The following is a 27,222-nucleotide window of genomic DNA, read 5'->3' on the forward strand; positions in this document are numbered from 1 at the left end:
GTAAATGGCCTACATTTCTATTCGCTATTGTTGGAAACGGCTTGAGTGACAAGTCCTGCGCTCTGCGCATTGGTTAGAGACGTTGTGACGCAAATATACCGCTGACCTGGTCTGGCCTCTGTTTCACCGGCACTGGAAGCGCGACGCACGGACAGTTGGAAAGAAGAACCGACCTGCATCAGTTGGTACTATTGGCAGTCGCAATTTACAACATAATAACCGATCGAAACCTTAAAACTACCCGCAACACCAACCGTATGTATGTTTAATGTTGTTTGTTTTACGTAATTTAATACATCAGTGTTCGAGTGGCGCATGTCTTATTAATCATTCACCTGCATTATGTTGAAGATTTTGAAGGAAAAATATATCGTTAGGCCTACTCTTCTCAATTATATAATATGAATATTATGCATCCATTGTAACTTTAAATTGTAAAATTGGGAGAGGATTACAGTGCAAGTTTTGACCCTGTTAGAAAGAAATGTAGGTTAGGAGATGCCTGCATAGTCTATTCCATGATGCTCAGATGAATTGTGTGTTTGTTTAGAATTTTGTTTAATGTTAACGTCTTCAGGACATCGTAGTGCTACTGTCAAATGTTGGTCATGTGTGTGTTTTGGTAGCCTACTGGCGTGATTCGCTGTTTAGAACCTGTGCTGAGACACGTTTTGGGCTCTGCTGTCAGTTTCTTGATTTGACACTCGCTCCATTTCACACGCCCTCCCCATCTTTCATGCAGACCCTATGTCACATTGTAACTCATGTGATGTCTTTCAGGTGTGCTGTGCGACCTAGAATGACAACCTCAAAGGCATTCTGAGACATTGTAACTAACTCACTATTCMCTATTTAGTGCACTGGACACACATATACACAGTTTTCCTTCCACTGTTTGTTAACCCTTAACCTTTAAGCAGAGGAGGTAGTGACGAAGGAGACCAAACTCTGTCTGATGTACTATGTTGGGATAAATCTTCTGCTGAAATGACTGAATGTAGTTTGTTTAAAATTACCTTGCCAATTCCGTATTACCCGTGCTTACAACAATCATTTCCACAGAATATAGGCCAAACTATTCTAATCTGAGCACCAAAAGGATGTCTTTTGTACAGCCCTTTAACTGTTCATTACAGGAAAATAAACATTACAGAAACTGAAAAATAAAAAAAATAAATGTGATGTCTTGATATGTGTTCCACTCTACCACAGCCTATGATTAGTAGCCAGGCAAGCAGGGGTGCTGACTGGGACGCGGGGGGCATATCAAATATGCAGTGCAGTGGTTAGTCATCTGCAACAACACCCTGTCAGCCTGCATGGCCCACTTTCCACATGAAATTCTCTCCTGGTATTTAACTTAATGATCTTATTTAAAGATGAGAGGCTCCAAGGAAATGTCAGTGCATGAATTCCAGTTCTCATGGATACGATGCCTATTGTATGGGATTAGAGAGAAACTTCAACTATTCTATGCCAAATCAGGAACAGCTTGTTGACAAGTGAGGATGTGTATTTCCCTAGTAAACAGATGAAGTGAAACACAGAGACACTTAGGCCTAGTTAAAATATGAGGTTTTTATGAATGTGTCTATAATGGATATTAGTACAGTTGTGGATAGGTTTTCATGGTGGAGATATTTGTTGACATGTTTGTTTGTTCGAAAACCTTTTGAGGATTTCTTTCAGCCTTTCCCTGGTCCTTGGCACCAGATGTTGCTGAGATTTACAGATTACACCCAGATGGGGTGTGAACGGTAGGCTGTGAAGGATAACACCTCTCATAAACAACACTCTGTACCCCAAAAAATGTAGCAAACAAACATTTTGCATTTAAAATGGCTTTAAAGTTATTTATAGTGACTTGACCTCAATACGAAAATAAGCTTCAAAGCTCAAGATGAGACTATTTGGATGATTTAACAGAATTCAGAAAATGACAGGGGTTTTAAATTCTCCAAAAGTGCCAGGAGTAGAGTAGAGCCCACCCTCTCCAAATCTCTTAAAATGACTCTGTGAGCCTGCTCACTGTAATCCATGACACTGTTGTCATAGAAGGCTGAGGCTCAGAACTGTCTTTACAGGGAGGAAGCACTAGCTGTGGGTTTAGGGGATGAGAGTTGGGCTCAGAAAACATGTTTGTGTGTGTGAACAGTATGTGATAGTCTGCTGTGTGCTTCCTCCTCCACGGCTGACTGAGTGAATCATGGCGCTCTAGCCCAGAGGCAGAGGATGTAGTAGTAGTGTGACTGACTATAGGCTCCAGAATTATCACGAGGCTTCATAGTATCATAGCCCATTTAATGCTCACCTCCTGTTTCAGGTGTTTTCTTCAGAGAATGGAGACTATTGCAGTAATAACATCACCTCATGAGCTGAGAGAATGAACAGGACTGCTAGCCTATCAGGGGATACCCTGATCGCGTGTCACTTCCCCCTGGTGCAGCTCCCCCCCTGGCAGCTTCCTGTGCAGGCAGCTCTGTGCAGTGGCTCTGCCAAGAGGCCTGGTCGGCTGTGCTCCAGCTCCGTAGGTCTGACCCGTGCCGCCTCCCTCCCCGAGCAGGACAACCTCCACAGAGAGCCCTTCCACAGCAGCCTCAGACACATCTCCTCCAGTTACTGGAGCCTCAAGGAGGACCGGAGCGAGGAGGAGGGGGACGGGGAGGGAGGCAGCGACAGCAGCGGGAGGTGTGACTCTGGATCCTCACCAGAGGAGGCATCACAGATGACCATCTCCCAAAGACATAAAGAACACCCTGTAGTTAGAGGTTCTTTACGGTCACACAACTCCTTCCTCCCGAATGAAGGGGTGGAAGAAGATGATGAGGATAGTGATGGAGATAACCTGCACAGATACCACGAAGACCCTTTTTTTGTGCTGCAGCTGCATGGGAACTCTAACTGGGCCCTGAATAATGCTAGGAGGGGGTTCTCCAAACCTTCTAGCCAATCAGCCAGTCAGCAGAACAATGACAACAAGGGTAGTACTGTGTTGTTGGACTGTGGGGAGCAGGAGAGAGCAGTGGATATTGAAGATAATATGTTCACATGTGGTGATGAGGGCTACTGCTTCAGCTATGGCCAACCAAAATGTTTCCCTGAGTCTTTCTCTGAGGGTCATCTAGAGTATGTCACAGACTCCTCCTGCAACAGCTCTGATGGGGTTCTCGTCAACTTCAGCACCATCTACAATAAAAGTAACAACCCTGCCACCCCAAACGACCTCAGCTGCCCTGCAGTGCAGTCCTCCCAGCCAGCAGAGGGCTCTATATTCCTAAACCTGCACCCATACTCCCAGGAGTCCCAGGGGCCTCAGGCTGCTGGACCTAGTCAGGGGAGCCGAACAACCTCCTCTCCTCATGACGGGGGGCCTTCTGCCCCCTGCTGGTCACCGCAGGCGCTGGACTCCAACTGTAACATCTACCTTCCCGATGCCCAGAGCCTCCTGTCCTCTCTGGAGATCTCTGACCTCACTTCCTGTCTCCAGAGCCAGGCCAGGCTGCTGCCCACAGGGACCACCCAGAAGTACTACAAGCTGGTGACTTGTGACCTCTCATCCCAGTCAGCCTCGCCTAGCCCGGCCGTGTCCAGCACCACCAGTGTCACTTCAGAGGGCCACTACGTCCTCTTCAATAAGGCCCGGGGAGATCAGGGCCAGGGGAACAAACAGGTATGCTTACCACAATAACGTACAGTATGTTTAAAAATGTCCTTCATGTTTTGACTAATTTGTAAAATGTATGATGAGCAGAATTACTTTCATAACGGTTGACTTTCCTAAACAAAGTTTTCTCCGTTTCTCCATGGCCAGCAGGAAGAAGGCTCAGACAAAGAAGGGAGGAGAGCTAGCCCATTGCACCGTTCTCGCTGTATGAGCTGGGACTCCCAACATGTCACCTCCTTCGCTGAGATTGCACACTGTAAGAGACATACAGACAGCTGTCAGAGCTCCAGCCACTCCCACACCTCCCAGGACCTGTGTCCCATCCAGGAGGCAGTTTCCCTGGGCCAGAATAGCAGCCACTCCCCCCTACTCCTGAGTCCCAACCAAGGCAGTAGCACTGTGTCCAACCACCCTTCTGTGTCACCAGACCATGAGGCGGAGGAGGAGGGTATGAAAACAAGCCAGTCTGCATTTTTACATGAGTAATTGTGATTCAGCTGAAGCTAACCCTTGTTTTTTCCTATTTTGCAAACGTTCAACCCCCTGTCCTCCGTCTTTCCCCTCCTACTCTTAGGGGCGTGTTCATGGGCAACCCCTGTGGTGCGGTACAGTAAGGCTCAGAGGCCCAGCTCCTTGCCCATCCAGCCCTTCGTCCTGCTTCCCCCAGCGGGTAAACCTCAGAGCCAGCCCCTGGGCTCCCTGTTGGACCAGTACATCAGCCACAATAACACCAAGCCCAGCTCCCAGCCAGGGTTCAAGTGCAAAGGCAACAGACTCCTGACCCACCTGCGTCCTTCACCGCTGGGCAGCTATGGAGCCATCCTCCTGGAGGGCCCCTCTAGCTCTGATACCTGCTCCACCTGCACCCCCAGTCCAGAACACTTCCAGTCCAGACGCAACTGGACACACTCCAGTCCTTACAGGCCCTACAGTAGCCATGGCTTTACTTTTACCAGTCCAAAACAAGCTCACATAAGCACAATACAATCTAATACCGAACTAACCCAGGTTCATTCATGCCAGGACCAGCACTTTGCAGACCTAGACCAAAGCTACCCCAGCCCAGGTCAGGCCCACAGTAGCCCAAACCAGTCTCAACGTAAAGATTCAAACAAACGTAGCCAAGGCATGGCTCAGATCTGCCAAGATCTCATTCGCTGGTTTCCAGAGCAGAAGAGCTCCAGCCCCGTCCTCCTGACCCACAGCCCTGACCGCCCCATTGACTCCCATGTAGCAACCATGTCCCCCTCTGCCAGTCACACCCCTCATCCAGACCTGCTGGTGTCCTTCTCTCCAGACCCACCCTTACCGCCCCACAAGAGAAGCCCACTAACCTCAATACCTAAGGCTGGGTCTGCAGCTTCTCACTATAGCCGGACAGCTGCTCTCTCCTCAGTGGCCCATATGTCCTCTCTGAGCGCCCTCCTGCAGCCCCTGGTGTTGGCAGGGCCCAGTGTGAAGCAGCATCAACAACAGCACTGTGACTCCTTCAGCCTGAGTGACAGTTGGCCACCTGTGGAGTTCTGCCTGTCACCTGAAGCATCCTACGAGTCTCTGTCCATCAGCCATCTGCAGAGGAGAGGTGAGGGGGAGGAAGGGGCCTGATCTGTGTATAGGGGCTAGAGCATGGAAGATCTCATATATACTGTAGATTGGTGAGGTAGTCTATATGTAGGTGAGCATGTATGGGGTTGAGGGTGTTTTGAGCTGAGAGTATCTCATGTGGATTGTGTAATGTGATGTCAATGTATGAAGAGGATGTGTGTGGTAGGCAGACCAGTGTCAGTAATCTGAAGATGAAGAGTAATTAGACTCTTCTGAACAGTCATTATGGGAAACTGGAATCCTGCATTGTCTGTTACTCTGCAGAGCTTGCTGTAGCAGTGCCTTCAATACCCTGAAGGGGGTTTCTTTCAAACATGACCTATTTTTATCTTTCCCTGCACAGGATTGGCTGAGACATCTAGTGTGTGAGAGTGTGCAAGCTCCAGTGAGTGTGTTGCAGTGGGTGCAATGTTGTTGATACCCTGGATATATGATTCACAGAATTATGTAAAAAAAATTGTGCCACAATAAAGACACACATTTTTATAACCAAACAATATAAATGTTAATCACATGCTTGTATGCACATTGTCTTGTGAAAGCAAAGCTTGCAAGGTGATGCACTGTCCGCTTGGCAGGGGAGAGCACTAGGCAGATTTAATATGCATGAAGATTGTACCCTGACATTTTAGAGAGAGCCAGACAAGATGGAGGAAGGGAGAGAAAAGGAGAGCGGAAGGGAGAGGAAAGGAGAGAAATGGAGTGAATGGGGGAGAGTAGCAATAGAGCATTGTATCTCTTACTCTTCCCTTCCTTCTTTTTCACCATGGTGGATGAATCATGTAGTCACACCCATCATCCAGACCTGCTGGTGTCCTTCTCTCCAGACCCACCCTTACTGCCTCACAATCATGAATCATGTCCAGTATCCCTGCACATTGTAAATGTACCATGTATACCAATGTGTCCCAACCCTGGTTCTGGTTAATGAATCAAAATGTGATAGTCTTTTATGTCAGTCCCCCTGCATGGTACAGAATAGGAAATGAGCCAACTCTTGATGGGCTTCTTCCCTCTTCATGTCTGTCCAGGTCTGCTGAAACCTGTGAGCTTGGCAGTGGATTTGATCATGGCTCATTTTGGCTCCAGTCGAGATCCTGGGGAAAAGGTACAGTGCATCTGAGCTAAAAGCAATCTGAAAGGAACTAGAATAACCGGACAAATCACAAAAACTGACAGTAGTCCTGATAGGATGAATCAACCCCCATAAAGATATGTTATTATTTTAGAATTACGGTGTAAATATTGATCATGATATGATAATGTACGACTCTCTCCAGATGTGGCTGGGTACCACCATTGGTGGTCTTGTTCTGGAGCATATGTGTCCCACCATCCAGAACATTCTGCAGGATGGTCTCAGGGACCACAAACTGGACCTAATCATCGGTCAGCGACGCAACCACGCCTGGAACGTGGTGGAGGCCTCCACTCACACAGGTCAGAAATGCATGGTGGTGATGATAATGATGGTGTGGGGGGTTGTGGTAGGTTTGATGCTGATGATGCTATGGCTATAGTTGCTCATGGGGGTTGTAGTTTGATGGTCTCTGTTCCTGTCTCAGGCCCTACCACCCGGGTGCTCCACAGCTTGCTGTCCAAGGTGAGGCAGTGCTCCCTGCTGACCAGCCACTGTATGAAACTACGAGCCTTCATCATGGGCCTGCTCAAGTGAGTCCCTGTCAAGTCTCCGATGGTATTTTTTAGTATAATATCACATTGTGTACTAATGTTGTGTATTGATTTATGAAATGCTATGATTGTAAAATGAAGGACTTATATTATCTCTTTTAGCCTGAGGACCTTGGAATTCTGGCTGAATCACCTCTACAACCAAAAAGGTGTTTAGATTAAAGGACAGGCTATTTTTTCCTTTTCTCCAAATTGTTATTAGAAAAAAGGATGTTATTGAAACTTCCCTCTCTCATACGCTTTCAAACTCTCCTCTCCCCAGAGGTGGTGAAAGCTCACTACCATCCATGGGGTTTCCTCGCCATGTCGCAGGGGCAGTGTCAACCTCTGTTCCAGGAGCTCCTCCTCCTGCTGCAGCCTCTCTCCATGTTACCCTTTGATCTCAACCTGCTGCTGGAGCCCCGCCTGCTACACAACAGACAGCTCTGCTCTGAGGAACAAGCTCCACCATGCTCCACTTTTCTCATGACCAGTTGTCCCCTGTTGAAAGGAGACAGAGAAGACAGACAGGGGGCGTATAGCTCTATGGATGGACCCAGGGAGAACAGCAGGCCAACAGGTGACCCACACCAGCTGGTACAGCATCTTCAGGGGTCCTCCCAGGTTTCAAAGGCCATGGGTCAGGAGAAGAAGGTGAGGCCTGTAGGTGAGTCTAGCAGGAGCCTGTGGTCAGCCGCTATTCCAGGGTGTTGGCAGAGACAACCTTCCCACGCGGAGAGGGTGGAATGTGGACAGATTTACAAGCATGTCATCCACCCTGAGCCTCAGCAGGGGATGGAGGGGAGGAGAGAAGAGGAGACTTCACAGGAGGGCAGGAGGGAGGGAAGGGGTCCGGGGACCCCCAGGATGACGGCAGACCCACAGGATGATAGCCCTTCCCAGGGTGGGCTACGCTGGGCCAAGCTCTTTGGATCAGGAAGGGACCACCCCGCCAGGAAACAGAGGGCACCCCAAAACCCCAATGGGACACAGACCCAGAAAAGGTCAACATTTATGACTGAACTATGGCTAACCTGTTCCTATGTTGTTATTACAGTTGCTCCTTAATAACTGTATTTCTCTTGTCTTACAGGAGACCTTCACAGTGGCTGCAGTTGGACAGCTCTCAGCTGGGCCTGTTGGCCCATACAGTCTGGTCAGGGAAACAGCCTGACCGGAAACACCAAACATAGACCTAGTGGCCCAGGACCACAATGGAGAGGGGCAGGGAGAAGAAAAGATACACTACCAAAAATGTCAACTGCATGATCCTGAGTCAGTCTTATAGTGCAAAGTGTTACACACAGACACCTCAGCTAGAACACACTCACACTGATCAGAAAAGCACAGTAGACCATTTGTTACTGTCTGAGCATGGGTGATACATTTACCCAAATGTCATTTTAAGGCAATAACAACTCTCCAATGTTGAGTTATATTGTGCTTCTGTTCATCTGTCATGAATTGGGATTCATGCAATAGATTCTCCCTGTGCACCTGTCAATCAAACTGTGGTCAATGAGAGGCTCCACCTATGCTACAGTCTTGCCTTAGGATCTGAAAGCCTTGTGGACCATTCCAGACTCTCCATAAGAAACCAATTAGTATTTAATGGAACTGCATGTATACCATACAGTAGCATCCTATTCTCCTAATAGTATCAATCTGTCCTCTACCTTCCAACCCCTATGCCCTGTCTATTCTATGTGCGAATGGAATGTCAACAAAAAAATGCAGAAAGGCAATCTTTACTAGCCATGTTAACTAGTGCCAAATATTATGCCACTCAGCAGCCTTGTACAGTGGCTTATCTTCCAAAATGAGGTTGCCTTCATATTCAACTAGACAAAGTCAATACATGTTTGTGAGGTAATCCAGACTAGCATGGTAAGATTTCTGTGCATGTGTAAAAAAAAATATATATATATGTGTTACGGTAGTCCTCCTCCTCTTCAACCGAAGAGGAGGAGTAGTGATTGAACCAAGGCGCAGCTTTGTGAAATGACATGATTTAATAAAGACACGACCAAACAACTAAGACAGAAAACGAACTASACTTGAATTAACTAACAAAATAACAAAACRAATGTGTAGACAAACCTAGACATACGAACTTACWATAAAACACGAAGAACGCACGAACAGGGAAAAATAGACTACACAAAAATGACGATGTACAAACATACCGAACAGTCCCGTATGGTGCGACAAACACTGAAACAGGAGACAACCACCCACAACGAACACTGTGAAACAACCTACCTAAATATGACTCTCAATTAGAGGAACGCCAAACACCTGCCTCTAATTGAGAGCCATACCAGGCAACCCTTAAACCAACATAGAAACAGACAACATAGAATGCCCACCCAAACTCACGTCCTGACCAACTAACACATACAACAAACTAACAGAAATAGGTCAGGAACGTGACAATATGTATGTTCAAGGAGTCATTAGGTGCTGATTTAATCCTACTACTTTGTGTGGTTCTTCTACCTACATCAATGTCCTAATATATTGTTTTTTATGATAGAGAAGTGGAGTTTTGTAAATATTTAGGTAATCAAATTTTAGATTTGTGGAACTGTTAGTCTCCAAATTGAGTGTGTTTGCACAATATTAAGCTATCATGGTGTGTTTCAGGTGTACACTGTTTTGATAGGCCAGTACTACTAAGCTAAGAAAAATAAAGTTTGAAATGGCGTGACAGGAATGACTTGGTTATTATAACCTCTGCAATAATGTGAAAGTGAGTTTATCAAACCCCTCTCATCTTTCCTCCCCAACCTAACTGTCCTTACCCTACAACCTTAGAAGAATGCACCCTCTGAGTGTAAGTTCCCTGTGACAATCAACCTTTGCAAATAAAGATAAATCAATAAGTTATCTTGTGACTTGTACTCCACATTCACTTGTAAAATAAATTATATTGCTAAATGTTCTGCTCATACAAAGAAAATTGGGCCATTATTATTTTTCACCCTGGGATGTACATAGTCCACAGACCAAAGTTTTGCTTTTTCACAGACGCTGTTATTTCAAAGTCCTTGGATTTGTCACTCAGTTCTCTACCCTGGTCCTTGTGATTGTCTGGTGAATGGTTCCTCCATTACTGGGCTCTGGCCTCAATCTTCCTCTGAGTGCCGCTCAGCCCCAGGGCATTGTGGGTAAGCTTCTCAAAGGTCTGACCGTACCTGAACCTGTATCCTGTGGGCAGATTGACGGTGACTTGATTAAGATTAGATCTTGATGTGATAATATAATATGATCAATTATAATAATCAAGATGGTAGATATGGAGATTTCAGAGCTGTGTGTGAGGCTTGGTACTGTAGTGTTTTGAAGAAGTTAAGGCCCACCTGGAACATGGCCGGTGTAGGAGGGCAGAAGTCCCCGGTGGGAGGGGTAGACAGTGGGGATGGGGGGCAGGGCTCCTGATTCCTCCCCAGGGAGTTTCAGGAAGGTGGGGTCCCTCCTCATCTCCTTCCCAAACTGAACCAGAGCCTTGTTGGTGGTGATGGGGTAGCCCGTCCCAATCAAGAAGCGAGATTTGGGCACGTACCCTGTGAAACCTGAATACATGCCCAAATGGAAGATCTAGTCAATACAAAGGGACTCCTATACAGTTGATTGTACTGCACACTAAAGCAAACACTATCACATGAGGTATTTCAAATGGTACCTCTGGCATACTGTACCTACCTGAGATGAAGTACTTGTGTGGACTGCTGTCTGCCATGAAGTACGGAGAGCCTTTGGGCTTCCAGGGGTCCATGGTCTTGTAGGGGGCTGGCTCTTTAGAGATGGCCGTCAGAGGGGTGCTCAGTCTCCGAGGCTGGAGGGGATAGATAGAATGACAGACAGACACTATGGTTGAGACAGAGAAGGTATTCAAGCTTCTGGCTCCTACCAATGGCCCTATCCCAGACTATAGACCTTTGATTATAAAAGGAGATTTTCTCCCATGGTATTGTGACATTTTTTATCATTCAATCAACTTCTAATGCGGGTGCATGAGATTTGTTGGATTATAGTCGGTGTGGTTTCGTTGCATCCAATGGCAGTGTCTGCRATAAAGTAATGCAATGAGCCCCTTGTGGATTTGACAGCTCTAACGCAGTTCCACCTCCGACACCACCAAAAGAACGCTATATGAATGTCAATCTAATTGAATCTAGCCCATGACTGATCTGAATCTGTGGGTGGTCTATGATTGGAGTGGTCTCCAGGTTGTGCACCTGGCCTCGTTTAGACGGACAGTGAGTTATACATGACACTGACACAGGATCTCAGCATGGATTATTAAACAGGGATGACCCTGTGTGTGTGGGTGGGGCGAGCATGCATGCATAAGTGAGAGAGAGAGATTAGAGCATGTTACTTTAAACTCTGAGATGGTGTTGTTGCTGACAAGCGGTATTGCTGATGCCAGGCGAACCCTCTGCTGGTCCCGGTCAAACTCAGACAGGGCCTCGCGACACGTCTCGGCATACGTACGGGAGAAGTAGTTCTGGCTTTTGGGAACAAAGCCTGTAAAAGACACCAGAGTCAACACAATGCAAAACATACTTTACAGAAGAGAAGGAGTTCTCCTTAATATATGAAAGCTGAGCAACGGTGTGTTTACCAGTGTAGCCCGGTATCATCCTCTCCAGATTCCTGCGTTCTCCATGGTGGCTCCTCCAGATCTCGTCCCGTGGGCCCGTGTCTGTCTCTGTGGAGGGGAAGCAGCCCGTGTGGAGGACCAGGCGACGCGAGCGTGACACCTCCGGAGAGGACAGCAACTTGGCGGTCAGCTGGCCGTAGGTCGTCCCCAGGTGGTACTTCAGCTGGGGGCAGTAACCTGCATACCTGAGGACAGAGAGGTGGTGAGGATTCTGACTAGATTTTAAACAAGGCTTTTTGGATTTATTCTCTGTCATGTTGACAGTAGTATAAATAATTGAAACCTATTACCATGTCCATATCAAAGTCGGGCTTTATTGCAATGAAAGGTGACTATGGAGCTCAGGTAGTTAGTTTGAGCTGTGTTGTGTTCCTTCATGTCAGCAAGTTCAGACTGAGTTGAACCTTCCTGGGTACCGTTGCCATGGGTGATGGCCTAGGGCACTGACTTGCTCTTTCTTCCTCAAGGACATTTCGTGTAGGTTTGTGAAAATGTGTATGTTAATTCCTTAGGCCTATAGTAGGCCGAATGTATGTTATGTGTAATGAGAGAAAGGGCGAAATAATCAAGTAAAAACGTATGCGCAAGCATAAAATCTATGGAATTACGCACGAATAGCCTACTCATTAATGCATAATTGAAAAGGCTAGAATGCAGTAATTTCCCTATACATAGCACACCATGTATGTAATACAAATAAAGCTTAATATTGCACACATCTAATTGGAGTATTTAATTAATTGATTTGCTAAAATACAAAAGCAAAGCAGCAGTGTGAATTACCTACCCCGGTATGTAGTGCGGATCAGGTGTCACCAGCACCTTACTGAATTTTGGGGGGAATTCCTCCATGTTGACCGTACTGTATGTACCTCAGAACCGGACTCGAGATCTGTGGCCGGGGGGCTGACAGTAACGCACTTTCTGGTGTTTGTGGATGGTTGTCAGGATGTGGACTGTGCGCAGAGATATGTCGTCAACGTCTAGACCAGGTCAAGGATCCATTATTCCGTCATTTCATTGTTGCCATTGTGAAGATCATCTGCTCGCCTTTTGCCCCCAACATTTTAAAGCTTGTTGTTGTTGTGTACTGTGCTGTAGGCTACAGCTTGTTGTTGTTGTGTACTGTGCTGTAGGCTACAGCTTGTTGTTGTTGTGTACTGTGCTGTAGGCTACAGCTTGTTGTTGTTGTGTACTGTGCTGTAGGCTACAGCTTGTTGCTTCATTCCGCAGTGGCAAATACGCACCGCTCTCACACATTCCCATGCACCTTATGGTCAAACAGGTGTCAAGTGTCATTTGACTAAACAAACCAGTCTATCCTTCCTAATAGTTATTTCACATATTCAATAGGCTTATTTTATATATTTCTTCTTATTCGATACTATAGCCAGGTGTTTTTTTGTTTTTTTTACACAAACCCTCCTGTTTTTTTTTTTTGTTGCCATCTTACATGTTTCACCCACTTTTAATTATCAGATCTTACATTTGCCTATGGGAAAATACATAAATACATGAAATGATTAATTAATTATTCATTTTGAAATAAAATTTGATATCTGAAAGGTTATCAAGTTTGTGGCATGAAAGTATACTGGTCTATAGCGACACCTGGTGAATTACAGCAGCATTGCAGCATTGGCTGGGATATTTCCTTGTGTAGAATAAAATAGTAACAGCTAAAAGATCGAACTTCTCATTTGTACTCCTCTTTTTTAACATCATATTCCAAAGTGAAAATTGCATTTCACATCATTGTTTACAGGTACTGATTCTGCCTGTACACTGACACAAAACAAATAGTGAAAATCCTAATTTAAAATAAGTGATAGACTATGAGGCTATGCTTTTAAGCGGCTCAGATAGGGCACAGCCTCTGGAGTTGTAGACTATGTACAAACCTAATGTTAAAAGCACTGTGTGTTTTTAACTAGTTCCACAGCCTTTTCTTAGGTAAGTTGCCCAAATAATAATTTCTAGTTGAATGAACATATGAGACAATTTGAGCAAAAACATTATTTTAAGTTGACTGAATTTGTCTACATTTTCTCATGTTGGAGCTAAGTTCAGGTAACACTTACTGAAAAGTTKWTWTTTTTTTTTTTTTACAGTGTACAGTATGTCACACCTACCCACTCACATACAGTACATGCCAAACCTCTTGTGTAAGGTATTATTGTAAATGTCATAACAAGTATCATCTTATTTTTCAGGAAAAACATGGATGTTTCATCAGCAGCTAACTGGTTGAGAAGCCCCACAGTCAGTATGTGGGACTGACACATAGTGTTGCTATCACCTTGGCTTTGTCATGACTTGTTTCTGTCATACCTGAGTTTGATGGTGTTTGGTGGGAGGAGTTGTGGTCTCAGGTGAGAGGGAGTCATAGTTCCCAGACACAGACCACAGAGATATGCCAGGGAACAGCCGTGCCCACGCAGCCCTCCACATGCATGCAGCATCACCGCTGTGACAGGATGGATGATAGATGACGAGGCATGCCATGAGGATATAGGCGGAACTTCAAGGATGTTTCAAATTCTATATCACAAACTCACTTCAGACTGTGTGGGCTTCTCTAAGCCCAGCTCTAATAACCAGCTCTGAGGCTTCTCTCCCTTCCTCCCCTCCGTCTGTGTCCATGTGTAATACAGCTATTGATCCTGTCTCAACTTCAATCAGGGATGAGGATGGACTCCCCTCTACCTCTCCTCCATGCTCTCCTGTCCTCTCTCTGCCATCCTTCTGCTCCTCTTCCTCCCTGTCGCTCTGCCTCAGGACCAGGGCTCAGGGGCACAGGGAGCTGGCTGTGGTCATACACCGAAAAGTGGAGCAGGCACTGCGGAGGACAGACACAAGTGGCAGGCGGCAGGTCCTGAGGCATGGAAACAGAGACGCCGTGTCACGACGGCAGTGTCACATGGCTTCACTACCCTCAACACACTCAGTGACCCATAACCAGAGGGCAGGTCACAGGTCAGGGAGTGCTGGTCTGAGGAGGACAGTCAGTCTGTCAGTTGTGGATGAACAGGCCTCAACAGAGCTGCTGCAGCACAGAGGATGCCTCTCCCCACAGCACAACACACTGCCTCCTCAGACAGACACAGAGGTGGGTGTACATTGAAAGGAGTTGTTTACTTCAATCTTATGATTCTCTGACTGTTTTCCTTCAAAGCAATCTAGTTTGAGACAGAGTGATCAATAGTGCCAAGTTTTTCCCCAAATCTCAACCAGCTGATTGTTTGGCAGTTTTTTTGTACATGGGACATCTTTAGTAGTCATTTGACATATTATTCACAAATGTATTGAACAAACATTCAAATTGGATTGTACCGACATGTTATTACGCCAATAAATATTACGCAATATGCCGGACGGAAGTCCATTGTCATTTTCAAGCCGTGTATCGTCCATAAAGTTTTATGTTCCATGTCTGTTTTTACAGTGGACTGAAGGAAAGTCAGGGAGGTGTAAATGAGCCTTTACCCTTTATCACAGTTTACAGTTGCAACACACACAAACAGACACAGAGCTAGACAGACAGACACTTAATTACATTGTCTGAATCCCTTTGATGCCTGTGGGTTGTTATTGTTCATATTGTAGTGTGTCATACTGTGAACCAGTCTGTCCAGGTGAGCAGTCAGCCACTGGCATGAGTGGAATGGAGCCAACCTGGTGCAGTGCTGCCTAGGCAGATTGATTATGAGGGTGTTGTGTTGAGCAGTCTGCTGTGTTGTCCGTCACAGTTCTGTGTCAGATGGGAAGCGAGGGCAGTCCCATTGGGTCCTTTATTTAAATATATCCTTTATTTAAAGATTTTGGCCAAGATCATTTTGAATCCTTATACAAATTGTTAGTCTTCCGCCCCAAGGATTCCTCTTTTGTAATGTTATTATCCAAAGGTCATGTAGAGTGTTGACAATGGTTGGTGAAATGAAGTAGGTAATACAGGAACATTACGTCTCAAATGGGGATATTAGTCAGTATACGTGGAGGTCTTTGCTCTCGGTAGGACTCAGGCAGGGTGCTGTGTGTTCATCAGGCAGGCAAAAGCCAGTTAAAGGCCACCTCATTAGCGCAGCTCTCTTTGAGGAAGAAATATACAGTATTTCATGCTCCTAATGACTGTACTTTATTTTGTCACTAATCAGCAATGAAAATATAAAGTATGCTGCCCCAGAAGTCATAACATTAGATTGCTATTCTATTCCATTCAGAGCAATACATTTTTTGAGAAGTAATACGCCAGAGTTAATTTACTGTACTTTCCCATGTGCACTGTTACCTTCCTTTACAGATCTGGGAGAATGATGTGTGTGAGGGAGCGTATGAGGGGCTCACCCCAGGGCTGGTGTACCTGGAGCATGTGTGCCGGATGCTGGAGGAGATTGCTAGGCTACAGATGCATAACCAGAGTTTACAGGTGGAGATGGAGGCTCTCCGGGAGCAGCAGGAGAGCAGGGTAAGGGGATAWGTTGACATTTGATCTCTGGGTCACGTCTAAATAGCGAATCATGTGGATAAAGCTTCTAATAAGTCAGTATTTGATTGCTGTGAGAATTGACACAGTCAGCATAACAGGTCATTATTAATCAACATTTGACCTGCTGTTTCTATCTGTATAGAATTCACAACACAGCCAGTGTGACTGCAAGGCTGCTGAGGAGGGTGGCCGCTCTGCCAATGAAAGACGACTTAATGCTAAAGAATATGTTGAGGACTTACCCTGCCAATCATTTAAAAATAATAGTAAYGTGCATCAGCATTTTCGACGGAGGTCAGCATCGGACACAAGACTCATGATGGGATATCTGAGTGAGTGATCCTCCAATTTTACTTCCCACAGTGTACACTGGGAAATACTGAGTCATCGTTGGTTATTTGGGTTGAAACTGAGGGTTGTGAATTGTGTGTGTTTTAGGAAAGGTGAAGGAAGAGTCTGGACGGCGGTACCTGAGTATAGAGGACCTGCTTGAACAGCCCAAGGATGACAAAAAGCAGGTAAAATTATGTAAACTAAACTCATGCATGTACGCACACACACGCGTATGCATGCGTGCACACACACTCATGCACACAAGCATGCAGGTATGCATGGACACACTTGCACACACACTTGCTCAAATTGTACACACTCAAATAGACACAAATAATTAAGCTGTATTTTCGTATTTGTGTGTGTAGAGTATGTCTGTGTGAAAGTATGCTTGTGYCTATGTGTAAATGTTTTTTGCATGAGTCTGTATATATGTCTATATTGACAACTATCTATGTGTCTCTCCAGGAGAAAGAAGAAGTAGGAAAGAAAGAGCAGGGAAGTAGGATTAAGACCTGGAAGCTGAAGATTGGCTCTCTGAGGAGGGAGACCACAGAGAAAACCAGGTGAGACGACAGCGACACCTGGAGGAAAGTGTGTGTGGTGTCATGCTATGTGATGCTCTTATGAAAAAATATCCATGGCTGCTCTAACGTGGCAGCCAAATGGGAATGATTCACTGTTGCATAAATAATGCACAGTGTGCTCAGAGGAGCTGGGAAGTGCACATACTTAGCCTAGGCATCTGTTCATGAAAATTCACTTGGACCCATCCCATATGGCCTCTGTTTACAATCACTCATAGGCTCACTGTGCATTGAGGAATTATGTTTTAAGACTTACATATTCCATCCGTGCAATCTTTAATAGTTCTGGTGGAGGATTTTTCTTCCCCATAAAGCCAACAGATTCATTCATCCGTGGAGAAGGCTAGCGGGCGTCGGTTGAGACAGCTKTTCAGGAGAAGGAAAACTGTGCCAGAATGAGAAGAGCAGAATATTCCAACATTACAGTCATTGGTTCTAAGTAACATTCCTCTGTTAAGACTTGGAGAATGAGGATACATACTGTAACACTTTTCCCACAAAGCTGTGTATTCACAGGACGCCAATCTATTTAGTCATCTCAATTTATGGATATTGGTGTTTATTGTCTCCTGCACATGTATAGTTATTTATACTCAGGTACCATATATATTTTTATATTGCAAGTTTATGCAGCCAATAACCAATGTGTTTTTATGTATCGTTGATGTCCATCAAGTACATTAGCTATAGGATATGATTATATAATGTTTTAAATTAAGTAATGCCAGTGCAATGTACAGTATATATATTTCACCACTTGTCCATGTCTGTCGGTATCCCCACGTCTGCAACAGGATGTTTATTTTTAACTGTTGGTTTATATAGTCTTTTCAGGAAACAAAAATAATACGTGTCTTCAGTAGTTAGAGTAAAAATAAATCAAATATAATAATATATGTATGAGTATGTATATGTGTGTGTGTGTGTGTGTGTGTGTGTGTGTGTGTGTGTGTGTGTATATTATTTATGTGTGTGTGTGTGTATATTTATGTGTGTGTGTGTATATTTATGTGTGTGTGTCATATATATATATATATATATATATATATATATATATATATATATATATATATAAAAATTATATAAAACACCAGTCTCATTGTCAACAGTGATGAGGCGACTCCGGATGCTGGCCTTCTAGGCAGAGTTGCAAAGAAAAAGCTATATCTCAGACTGGCCAGTAAAAAGAAAAGATTAAGATGAGCACAGACACTGGACAGAGACGCTGGACAGAGGAACTCTGCCTAGAAGGCCAGCATCCCGGAGTCGCCCCTTCACTGTTGACGCACTATATGCAAATAACTCAAAGCATGCCATTCTGAGAGCAGCATTTATTTTTCAACTCGAAGTAATGAGCCCAATCAGTCCTCCATGACAACAAAATCATAAACAACACAGTAGGTTAATTAGTGCTTGGTGTATGCTCAGCTAAAACAATTTTAACAAAAATATAAACACAACATGCAACAATTTCAATGATTTTACTGAGTTCCAGTTAATATAAGGGAATCAGTCAATTGAAATAAATTAATGAGACCCTAATGTATGGATTTCACATGACTGGGCAGGGGTGCAGTCATAGGTGGGCCTGGGAGGGCATATGCCCACCCACTTAGGAGCCAGGCCCAGACAATCATGATGAGTTTTTCCCCACAAAAGGACTTTATTACAGACAGAAATTCTGCCCTCAGTTTTATCACCTGTCTGGGTGGCTGGTCTCAGATGATCSCGCAGGTGAAAAAGCCAGATATGTAGGTCCTGGGCTGGTGTGTTTACACGTGGTCTGCGGTTGTGAGGCCAGTTGGATATACTGCCAAATTCTCTAAAATTACGTTGGAGGGATGGTAGAGAAATTAACATTCAATTCTCTGGCAACAGCTCTGGTGGACATTCCTGCAGTCATCATGCCAATTGCACGCTTCTTCAAAACTTGAGACATCTGTGGCATTTTGTTGTGTGACAAAACTGCACATTTTTGAGTGGCATTTTATTGTCCCCAGCACAGGGTGCACCTGTCTAATGATCATGCTGTTTAATCAGCTTCTTGATATGCCACACCTGTCAAATTGATGAATTATCTTGGCAAAGGATAAATACTCACCAACAGGGATATCAGCTGATGTAAGAAGGGCTATATAAATACATTTGATTTGATTTAAAGAAATATGTGTACAACATTTTAGAAAATGAAGATTTKTCTGTGTATGAAACATTTCTGGGATCTTTTATTTCAGCTCATGAAACATGGGACCAACATATGTTGCATTTATGTTTTTGTTTGGTATATATTTCCCATTCCTATTTTTGAAGATCAAGGGGTGTACAATTAATTGGAATGACTGAAAATTTGACAGACTCTGTACAAATAAAACAAGTAAATTATAGCCTAATGCTATTCATTATCTGTAGTAGAAACCAATGGGTTAGAAGAAGCCCACATAACCAACCCATAAAGTAAAATGCAACATCCATTTATGGCCTGCTATGTAAGTGCTAACTTTGATTTATCCTGCAATAGCTGTTAAATTGGTAATATACATTTTTGTATTATTATAATGCCTCTTAATTTGCAGGTTGACATATAATGGGATGAGTCTTGTCATTTAGGCAGAACTGAGTGATTTCTGCTGGATGGGCCAGCATCAAAGTCAAATGTGCTATTTTGTTGAAATGTATAAAATAAAACATTTTATTTTAATTTAAGTGTTAGGTTAGGCATCAGAGTTAGCAGTGGGGTTAGGTTTAAATCAGATTTTATGACTTTGTGGCTGTGCCGGCTAAACCTGCACCTCTTTTTCAAGGGGAAAGTCATCTAAAAGTTACCTGCTGAGGAGAATTTTTGTAATAATAATGTATTTGTTTTTGCTCAATCTGATTGGGTGAGCCTAGCAGGGCCTGGCTCCCCAGTGGGTGGGCCTGTGTCCAGCCAGGCTCACCCATGCCTATGCCCCTGCAACAAGCAATATCTAGACCCATTTTTTTTTATTCACGAGACATTTATGAATGTAACCATAACAGAGATTTCTTCATCCTTACACAATCTTGATTGAAGCCATGATCGAATTTGTGCTCCTCTTATTGGATTTCCACTCCATGACTACCCCAATTGCACTTTATCAGTCTTCCAGGAAAAGCTGGTTTTCTTCCACAAGAAAAGGACCAATTAATTTACAGTAACTGAGACAGGTCATCAGCACTCCAAACAACTGTGTGGGAAAATGTATAACCAGTTCATCATAACAATTACTCCTACAAATTTGGTTGACAATTTCGATACCTTTTGGAAACAAAACACATTTTATAAGGAGGATGGGATCCACCCAAATAATTTGGGTTCCTGGATCCTTTCACAGCACTATAACGCTGCGTTGAGACCAGCTCAGTTAATCCACACCAATGTGTCGCTGAGTCATCATAATGCTTTAGCAATTGTATATTATGCCAGGGGCATTGTGTCTACCAATGTAAGTAACCTAATTTGTGTCCCTCTAACTGCCCTGAATGCATCTGCTGATCCTACAGCTATTGTATGCAGCAATCATGTCGATGAACCAGACTTATGCTGTTAGCACTGAGGTGGTGTACCCTAGTAGGAAGTCCACTGTGTACAGCTCACCCTGATCTAACATAACTAACATGAGAATATCTACGTCTACTAAGCTTCCCAGTAGAGCAATGAAAACAATCAAGCATCCCAGAGAAGTGCTCAAAACACCTAACGTGAACATACAGTACCAGTCAAAAGTTTGGACACACCTCATTAAAGGGTTTTTCTCTATTATTACTATATTCTACATTGTAGAATGATAGTGAAGACATCAAAACTATGAAATAACACATATCATGTAGTACACTCTTGGCTTTCTCTCAACCAGCTTCATGAGGTAGTCACCTGGAATGTATTTCAATTAACAGGTGTGCCTTGTTAAAAGTTAATTTGTGGAATTTCTTTCCTTCATGCATTTGAGCCAATCAGTTGTGTTGTGACAAGGTAGAGGTGGTATACAGAAGATAGCCCTATTTGGTAAAAGACCAAGCCCATATTATGACAAGAACAGCTCAAATAAGCAAAGAAAAATGGCAGTCCATCATTACTTTAAGCCATGAAAGTCAGTCTAGAACTTTGAAAGTTTCTTCAAGTGCAGTCGCAAAAACCATCAAGCGCAGAGGATAAGTTCATTAGAGTTACCAGTCTCAGAATATGCAGCCCAAATAAATGCTTCAGAGTTCAAGTAACAGACACCTCTCAACATCAACTGTTCAGAGGAGACTGTGTGAATCAGGCCTTCATGGTTGAATTGCTGCAAAGAAATCACTACTAAAGGACACCAATAATAAGAAGAGACTCGCTTGGCCCAGATACATGAACAATGGACAATAGACTCGTGAAAAACTGTCTTTTGGTCTGATGAGTCCAATTTAGAGATTTTTGGTTCCGACCGCCGTGTCTTTGTGAGGCGCAGAATAGGTGAATGGATGATCTCTGCATGTGTGGTTCCCACTGTGAAGCATGGAGGAGATGTGATGGTGTGGGGGTGCTTTGCTGGTGACACTGTCAGTGATTTATTTAGAATTCAAGGCACAATTAAACAGCATGGCTACCACAGCATTCTGCAGTGATACGCCACTCCATCTGGTATGCGCTTAGTGGGACTATCATTTGTTTTTCAACAGGACAATGACCCAACACACCTCCAAGCTGTGTAAGGGCTATTTGACCAAGAAGATGGAGTGCTGCATCAGATGACCTGGCCTCCACAATCACCCGACCTCAACCCAATTGAGATGGCTTGGGATGAGTTGGACCGCAGAGTGAAGGAAAAGCAGTATAAGTGCTCAGCATATGAGGGAACCCTTCAAGACTGTTGGAAAAGCATTCCAGGTGAAGATGGTTGAGAGATTGTCAAAAGTGTGCAAAGCTGCCATCAAGGCAAAGGGTGGCTCCTTTGAAGAATCTAAAATCTATTTTGATTTATTTACACTTTTGTGGTTACTATGTGTTATTTAATAGTTTTGATGTCTTCACTAATATTCTACATTGTAGAAATATAATAATAATATAATAATAATATAATATAATAATAATAAAGTAAAACCATTGAATGAGTGACTGTGTCCAAACTTTTGACTAGTACTGTATATAGCTTAAGAAATAAGGTTCATGAAGTTAATGACTTGCTAGTAACAGATGACATTCATATTCTGACTATTTGTAAAACTCACTTAGACAGTACCTTTGATGATACAGTGGTAGCAATACAAGGTTATAACATTTACAGAAAAGACAACTGCCAGTGGTGGAGGTGTTTCTGTTTATATTCAGAACCACATTCCTGGAAAGATTAGAGAGGATCTCATGTTAAATACTGCTTTTAGGAATATGGCTACAGGTTCATCTGCCTCACCTAAAGCCCATTCTTGTGGGAAGCTACTATAGACAACCAAGTGTGAACAGTCAGTTTCTGGATAACATGTGTGGAATGCCTGATAATGTATGTGATATCAACATAGACATACATTTTCTGGGTGAATAAAAAATTGAMTGGCTTTAATCAAGCTGCCCACTCAAGAAAAAGCTTCAAACTGTAACCAGTGCCTGCAACCTGGTTCAGGTTATCAGTCAACCTACCAGGGTAGTTACAAACAGCACAGGAATGAAATCATCTACATGTATTGATCACATCTTTACTAATGCTGCAGAAATGTGCTTGAAAGCAGTATCCAGATCCATCGGATATAGTGATATAGTAGCCATATCTAGGAAAAACAAAGTTCCCTGTTTTGTTAGACTTCAGTGCGGCTTTTGAAAAATGCATGTGTTATGGCTTTACACCCCCTGCTATATTGTGGATAAAGAGTTACCTGTCTAACAGAACACAGAGGGTGTTATTTAATGGAAGCCTCTCCAACATAATCCAGGTAGAATCAGGAGTTTTTTGTTGAAGGAATTCAGTTGTACAACTGACTAGGTATCCCTCTTTCCCTTTCCCCAGGGCAGCTGTCTAGCCCCCTTACTTTTTTCAATCTTTACTAAAGACATGCCACTGGCTGCAGTTAGTTTCAGAATGGGTGGCAAGGAATAAGTTAGTCCTAAATATTTTTAAAAAAAACTAAAAGCATTGTATTTGGGACAAATCATTCACTAAACCCTAAACCCTAAACCTCAACTAAATATTGTAATAAATAATGTGGAAATTGAGCAAGTTGAGGTAACTAAACTGCTTGGAGTAATGCTGGATTGTAAACTGTCATGGTCTAAACATATTGATACAACAGTAGCTAAGATGGGGAGAAGTCTGTCCATAATAAAGTGTTGCTCTACCTTCTTAACAGCACTATCAACAAGGCAGGTCCTACAGGCTCTAGTTGTGTCGCACCTGTGGTCAGCTGCCACAACGAGGGGCTTAGGAAAATTGCAATTGGCTCAGAACAGGGCTGCACGGCTGGCCCTTGGATGTACACAGAGAGCAAACAATAATATGCATGTCAATCTCAAAGTAGAGGAGAGATTGACTTTATCACTACTTGTATTTGTGAGAGGTATAGACATGTTGAAAGCACCGAGGTGTCTGTTTAAACTACTAGCACACAGCTCACACACCCATGCATACCCCACAAGACATGCCACCAGAGGTCTCTTCACAATCCCCAAGTCCAAAACAGACTATGGGAGGTGCAGATTACTACATAGAGCCATGACTACATGGAACTCTATTCCACATCAGGTAACTGATGCAATCAGTAGAATCAGATTTGAAAAACAGATAAAAATACACCTTATGGAACAGCAGGGACTCTGAAGCAACACAAACATAGGCACAGACACATGCATACATACGCACTAGACACACAAACACATGGATTTTGTGTTGTAGATATGCGGTAGTGGAGTATGGGCTTGAGGGCACTTAGTGTGTTGTGAATTCTGTAATGAATGTATTGTAATGTTTTTAAAATTGTATATCTGCCTTAATTTTGCTGGAACACAGGAAAAGTAGCTAATGGGGATCCATAATAAATACAAATAGAAATACAGATGATTAACAATGTACCGCTTATTGTTGACAGTAAACAGTACATTGTTAATCCCATGTAGAGGAGTTAGTCAGATGAACTGAGCTATAGGGATTTTACTCCCTGCACCACAAGGCAGAGAGATGGTGTGACTTTAAAGAAATGTAGAAACATATTACACATCCATTGACTTCCGGCGCCGAAAAGAGATGGCCGCCTCGCTTCGCGTTCCTTGGAAAATATGCAGTATTTTGTTTTTTTACGTGTTATTTCTTACATCGGTACCCCAGGTAATCTTAGGTTTCATTACATACAGTCGGGAGGAACTACTGAATATACGATTAAGGTCAACTCATCATCGTTCCTACCAGGAATATGACTTTCCCGAAACGGATCCAGTGTTTTGCCTTCCACCCAATACAATGGATCTGATCCCTAGCCGAGCGACCCTGTGGCGACGCCGAAAAAGGGGAAAACGAGGCGGTCTCGTGGTCAGGCTTCGGGACGGGCACATCGCGTCTCACTCCCTAGCATACTACTCGCCAATGTCCAGTCTCTTGACAATAAGGTTGATGGAATCCGCACGGGAAGCATTCCAGAGAGACATCAGGGATTGCAACGTGCTCTGCTTCACGGAAACATGGCTAACTCAAGGGACGCTAACGGAGTCGGTGCAGCCAGCTGGTTTCTTCATGCATCGCGCCGACAGAAACAAACATCTTTCCGGTAAGAAGAGGGCGGGGGGTATGCCTTATGATTAACGAGAAGTGGTGTGATCATCATAACAACACACAGGAACTCAAGTCATTCTGTTCACCTGATCTAGAACTCCTCACAATCAAATGTCGACCGCATTATCTACCAAGGGAATTCTCTTCATCATAATCACAGCCGTATATATTCCCCCCCAAGCAGACACATCGATGGCCCTGAACGAACTTTATCTGACTCTTTGTAAACTGGAAACCACACACCCTGAGGCTGCATTCATCGTAGCTGGGGATTTTAACAAGGCTAATCTAACAAAACTCCCTAAATTCTATCAGCATATCGATTGTGCTACCAGGGCTGGAAAAACACTAGACCATTGTTATACTAATTTCCGCGACGCTTATAAGGCCCTCCCCGCCCCCCTTTCGGAAAAGCTGACCACGACTCCATTTTGTTGATTCCAGCCTACAAACAGAAACTCAAACAACAAGCTCCCGCGCTCAGGTCTGTTCAACGCTGGTCCGACCAATCTGAATCCACGCTTCAAGACTGCTTCGATCACGCGGATTGGAATATGTTCCGCATCGCGTCCAACAACAATATTGACGAATATGCTGATTCGGTGAGCGAGTTCATTAGGAAGTGCATTGACGAGTCGTACCCACAAGCAACGATAAAACATTCCCAAACCAGAAACCGTGGATTGACGGAGCATTCGCGTGAAACTGAAAGCGGAACCACTGCTTTTAACCAGGGCAAGGTGACCGGAAGCATGACCGAATAACAACAGTGTAGCTATTCTCTCCGCAAGGCAATCAAACAGGCTAAGTCTCAGTACAAAGACAAAATCGAGTCGCAATTCAACAGCTCAGACACAAGAGGTATGTGGCAGGGTCTACAGTCAATCACGGATTACAAAAAGAAAACCAGCCCCGTCGCGGACCAGGATGTCTTGCTCCCAGACAGGCTAAACAACTTTTTTGCCCGCTTTGAGGACAATACAGTGCCACTGACACGGCCCCCTACAAAACCTGCGGGCTCTCCTTCACTGCAGCCGAGGTGAGTAAAACATTTAAACGTGTTAACCTCGCAAGGCTGCAGGCCCAGACGGCATTCCCAGCCGCGTCCTCAGAGCATGCGCAGACCAGCTGGCTGGTGTGTACGGACATATTCAATCAATCCTTATCCCAGTCTGCTGTTCCCCCATGCTTCAAGAGGGCCACCATTGTTCCTGTTCCCAAGAAAGCTAAGGTAACTGAGCTAAACGACTACCGCCCCGTAGCACTCACTTCCGTCATCATGAAGTGCTTTGAGAGACTAGTCAAGGACCAATATCACCTCCACCCTACCGGACACCCTAGACCCACTCCAATTTGCTTACCGACCCAATAGGTCCACAGACGACGCAATCGCAACCACACTGCACACTGCCCTAACCCATCTGGACAAGAGGAATACCATGTGAGAATGCTGTTCATCGATTACAGCTCAGCATTTAACACCATAGTACCCTCCAAACTCGTCATCAAGCTCGAGACCCTGGGTCTCGACCCCGCCTGTGCAACTGGGTCCTGGACTTCCTGACGGGCCGCCCCACGGTGGTGAGGGTAGGTAACAAACATCTCCACCCCGCTGATCCTCAACACTGGGGCCCACAAGGGTGCGTTCTGAGCCCTCTCCTGTACTCCTGTTCACCCCGACTGCGTGGCATGCACGCCTCCAACTCAATCATCAAGTTTGCGGATGACACTACAGTGGTAGGCTTGATTACCAACAACGACGGACGGCCTACAGGGAGGAGGTGAGGGCCCTCGGAGTGTGGTGTCAGGAAAATAACCTCACACTCAACGTCAACAAAACAAAGGAGATGATTGTGGACTTCAGGAAACAGCAGAGGGAGCACCCCCTATCCACATCGACGGGTCAGTAGTGGAGAAGGTGGAAAGTTTTAAGTTCCTCGGTGTAACAATCACGGACAAACTGAATTGGTCCACCCCACACGACAGCGTGTTGAAGAAGGCGCAGCAGCGCCTCTTCAACCTCAGGAGGCTGAAGAAATTCGGCTTGTCACCAAAGCACTCACAAACTTCTACAGATGCACAATCGAGAGCATCCTGTCGGGCTGTATCACCGCCTGGTACGGCAACTGCTCCGCCCACAACCGTAAGGCTCTCCAGAGGGTAGTGAGGTCTGCAGAACGATCACCAGGGGCAAACTACCTGCCCTCCAGGACACCTACACCACCCGATGTCACAGGAAGGCCATAAAGATCATCAAGGACAACAACCACCCAAGCCACTGCCTGTTCACCCCGCTATCATCCAGAAGGCGAGGTCAGTACAGGTGCATCAAAGCAGGGCCGGAGACTGAAAACAGCTTCTATCTCAAGGCCATCAGACTGTTAAACAGCCACCACTAACATTTAGCGGCCGTGCCAACATACTGACTCAACTCCAGCACCTTTAAAAATGGGAATTGATGG

At 44.5% G+C, this 27,222-nt stretch overlaps 2 protein-coding genes across 2 annotated transcripts; one reads left to right on the top strand and one right to left on the bottom strand.

The window, feature by feature from the left end:
* The first annotated feature begins 53 nt into the window (after positions 1-53).
* Positions 54-9,825, top strand: LOC111964094 (AP-4 complex accessory subunit RUSC2). Its single transcript, XM_023987814.3, has 10 exons — positions 54-255; positions 2,324-3,670; positions 3,812-4,112; positions 4,239-5,246; positions 6,301-6,377; positions 6,550-6,709; positions 6,835-6,940; positions 7,064-7,110; positions 7,224-7,944; positions 8,034-9,825. The coding sequence occupies exons 2-10, from the start codon at positions 2,384-2,386 to the stop codon at positions 8,131-8,133; spliced, it is 3,807 nt and encodes a 1,268-aa protein (XP_023843582.1). The 5' UTR covers positions 54-255; positions 2,324-2,383; the 3' UTR covers positions 8,134-9,825.
* Positions 9,826-9,954: 129 nt separating this feature from the next.
* LOC111964095 (ciliary microtubule inner protein 2B) lies at positions 9,955-13,429 on the bottom strand. Its single transcript, XM_023987815.2, has 6 exons — positions 12,397-13,429; positions 11,571-11,794; positions 11,325-11,473; positions 10,646-10,778; positions 10,303-10,515; positions 9,955-10,150 (listed from the first exon to the last, which is right to left on the bottom strand). Exons 1-6 carry the CDS (start codon positions 12,459-12,461, stop codon positions 10,053-10,055), a joined length of 882 nt encoding a protein of 293 aa, XP_023843583.1. The 5' UTR covers positions 12,462-13,429; the 3' UTR covers positions 9,955-10,052.
* Between the last annotated feature and the right edge of the window lie 13,793 nt (positions 13,430-27,222).

The sequence above is a fragment of the Salvelinus sp. IW2-2015 genome, linkage group LG5 (genome assembly GCF_002910315.2).
Source record: "Salvelinus sp. IW2-2015 linkage group LG5, ASM291031v2, whole genome shotgun sequence".
In the NCBI taxonomy this organism is placed as follows: domain Eukaryota; kingdom Metazoa; phylum Chordata; class Actinopteri; order Salmoniformes; family Salmonidae; genus Salvelinus; species Salvelinus sp. IW2-2015.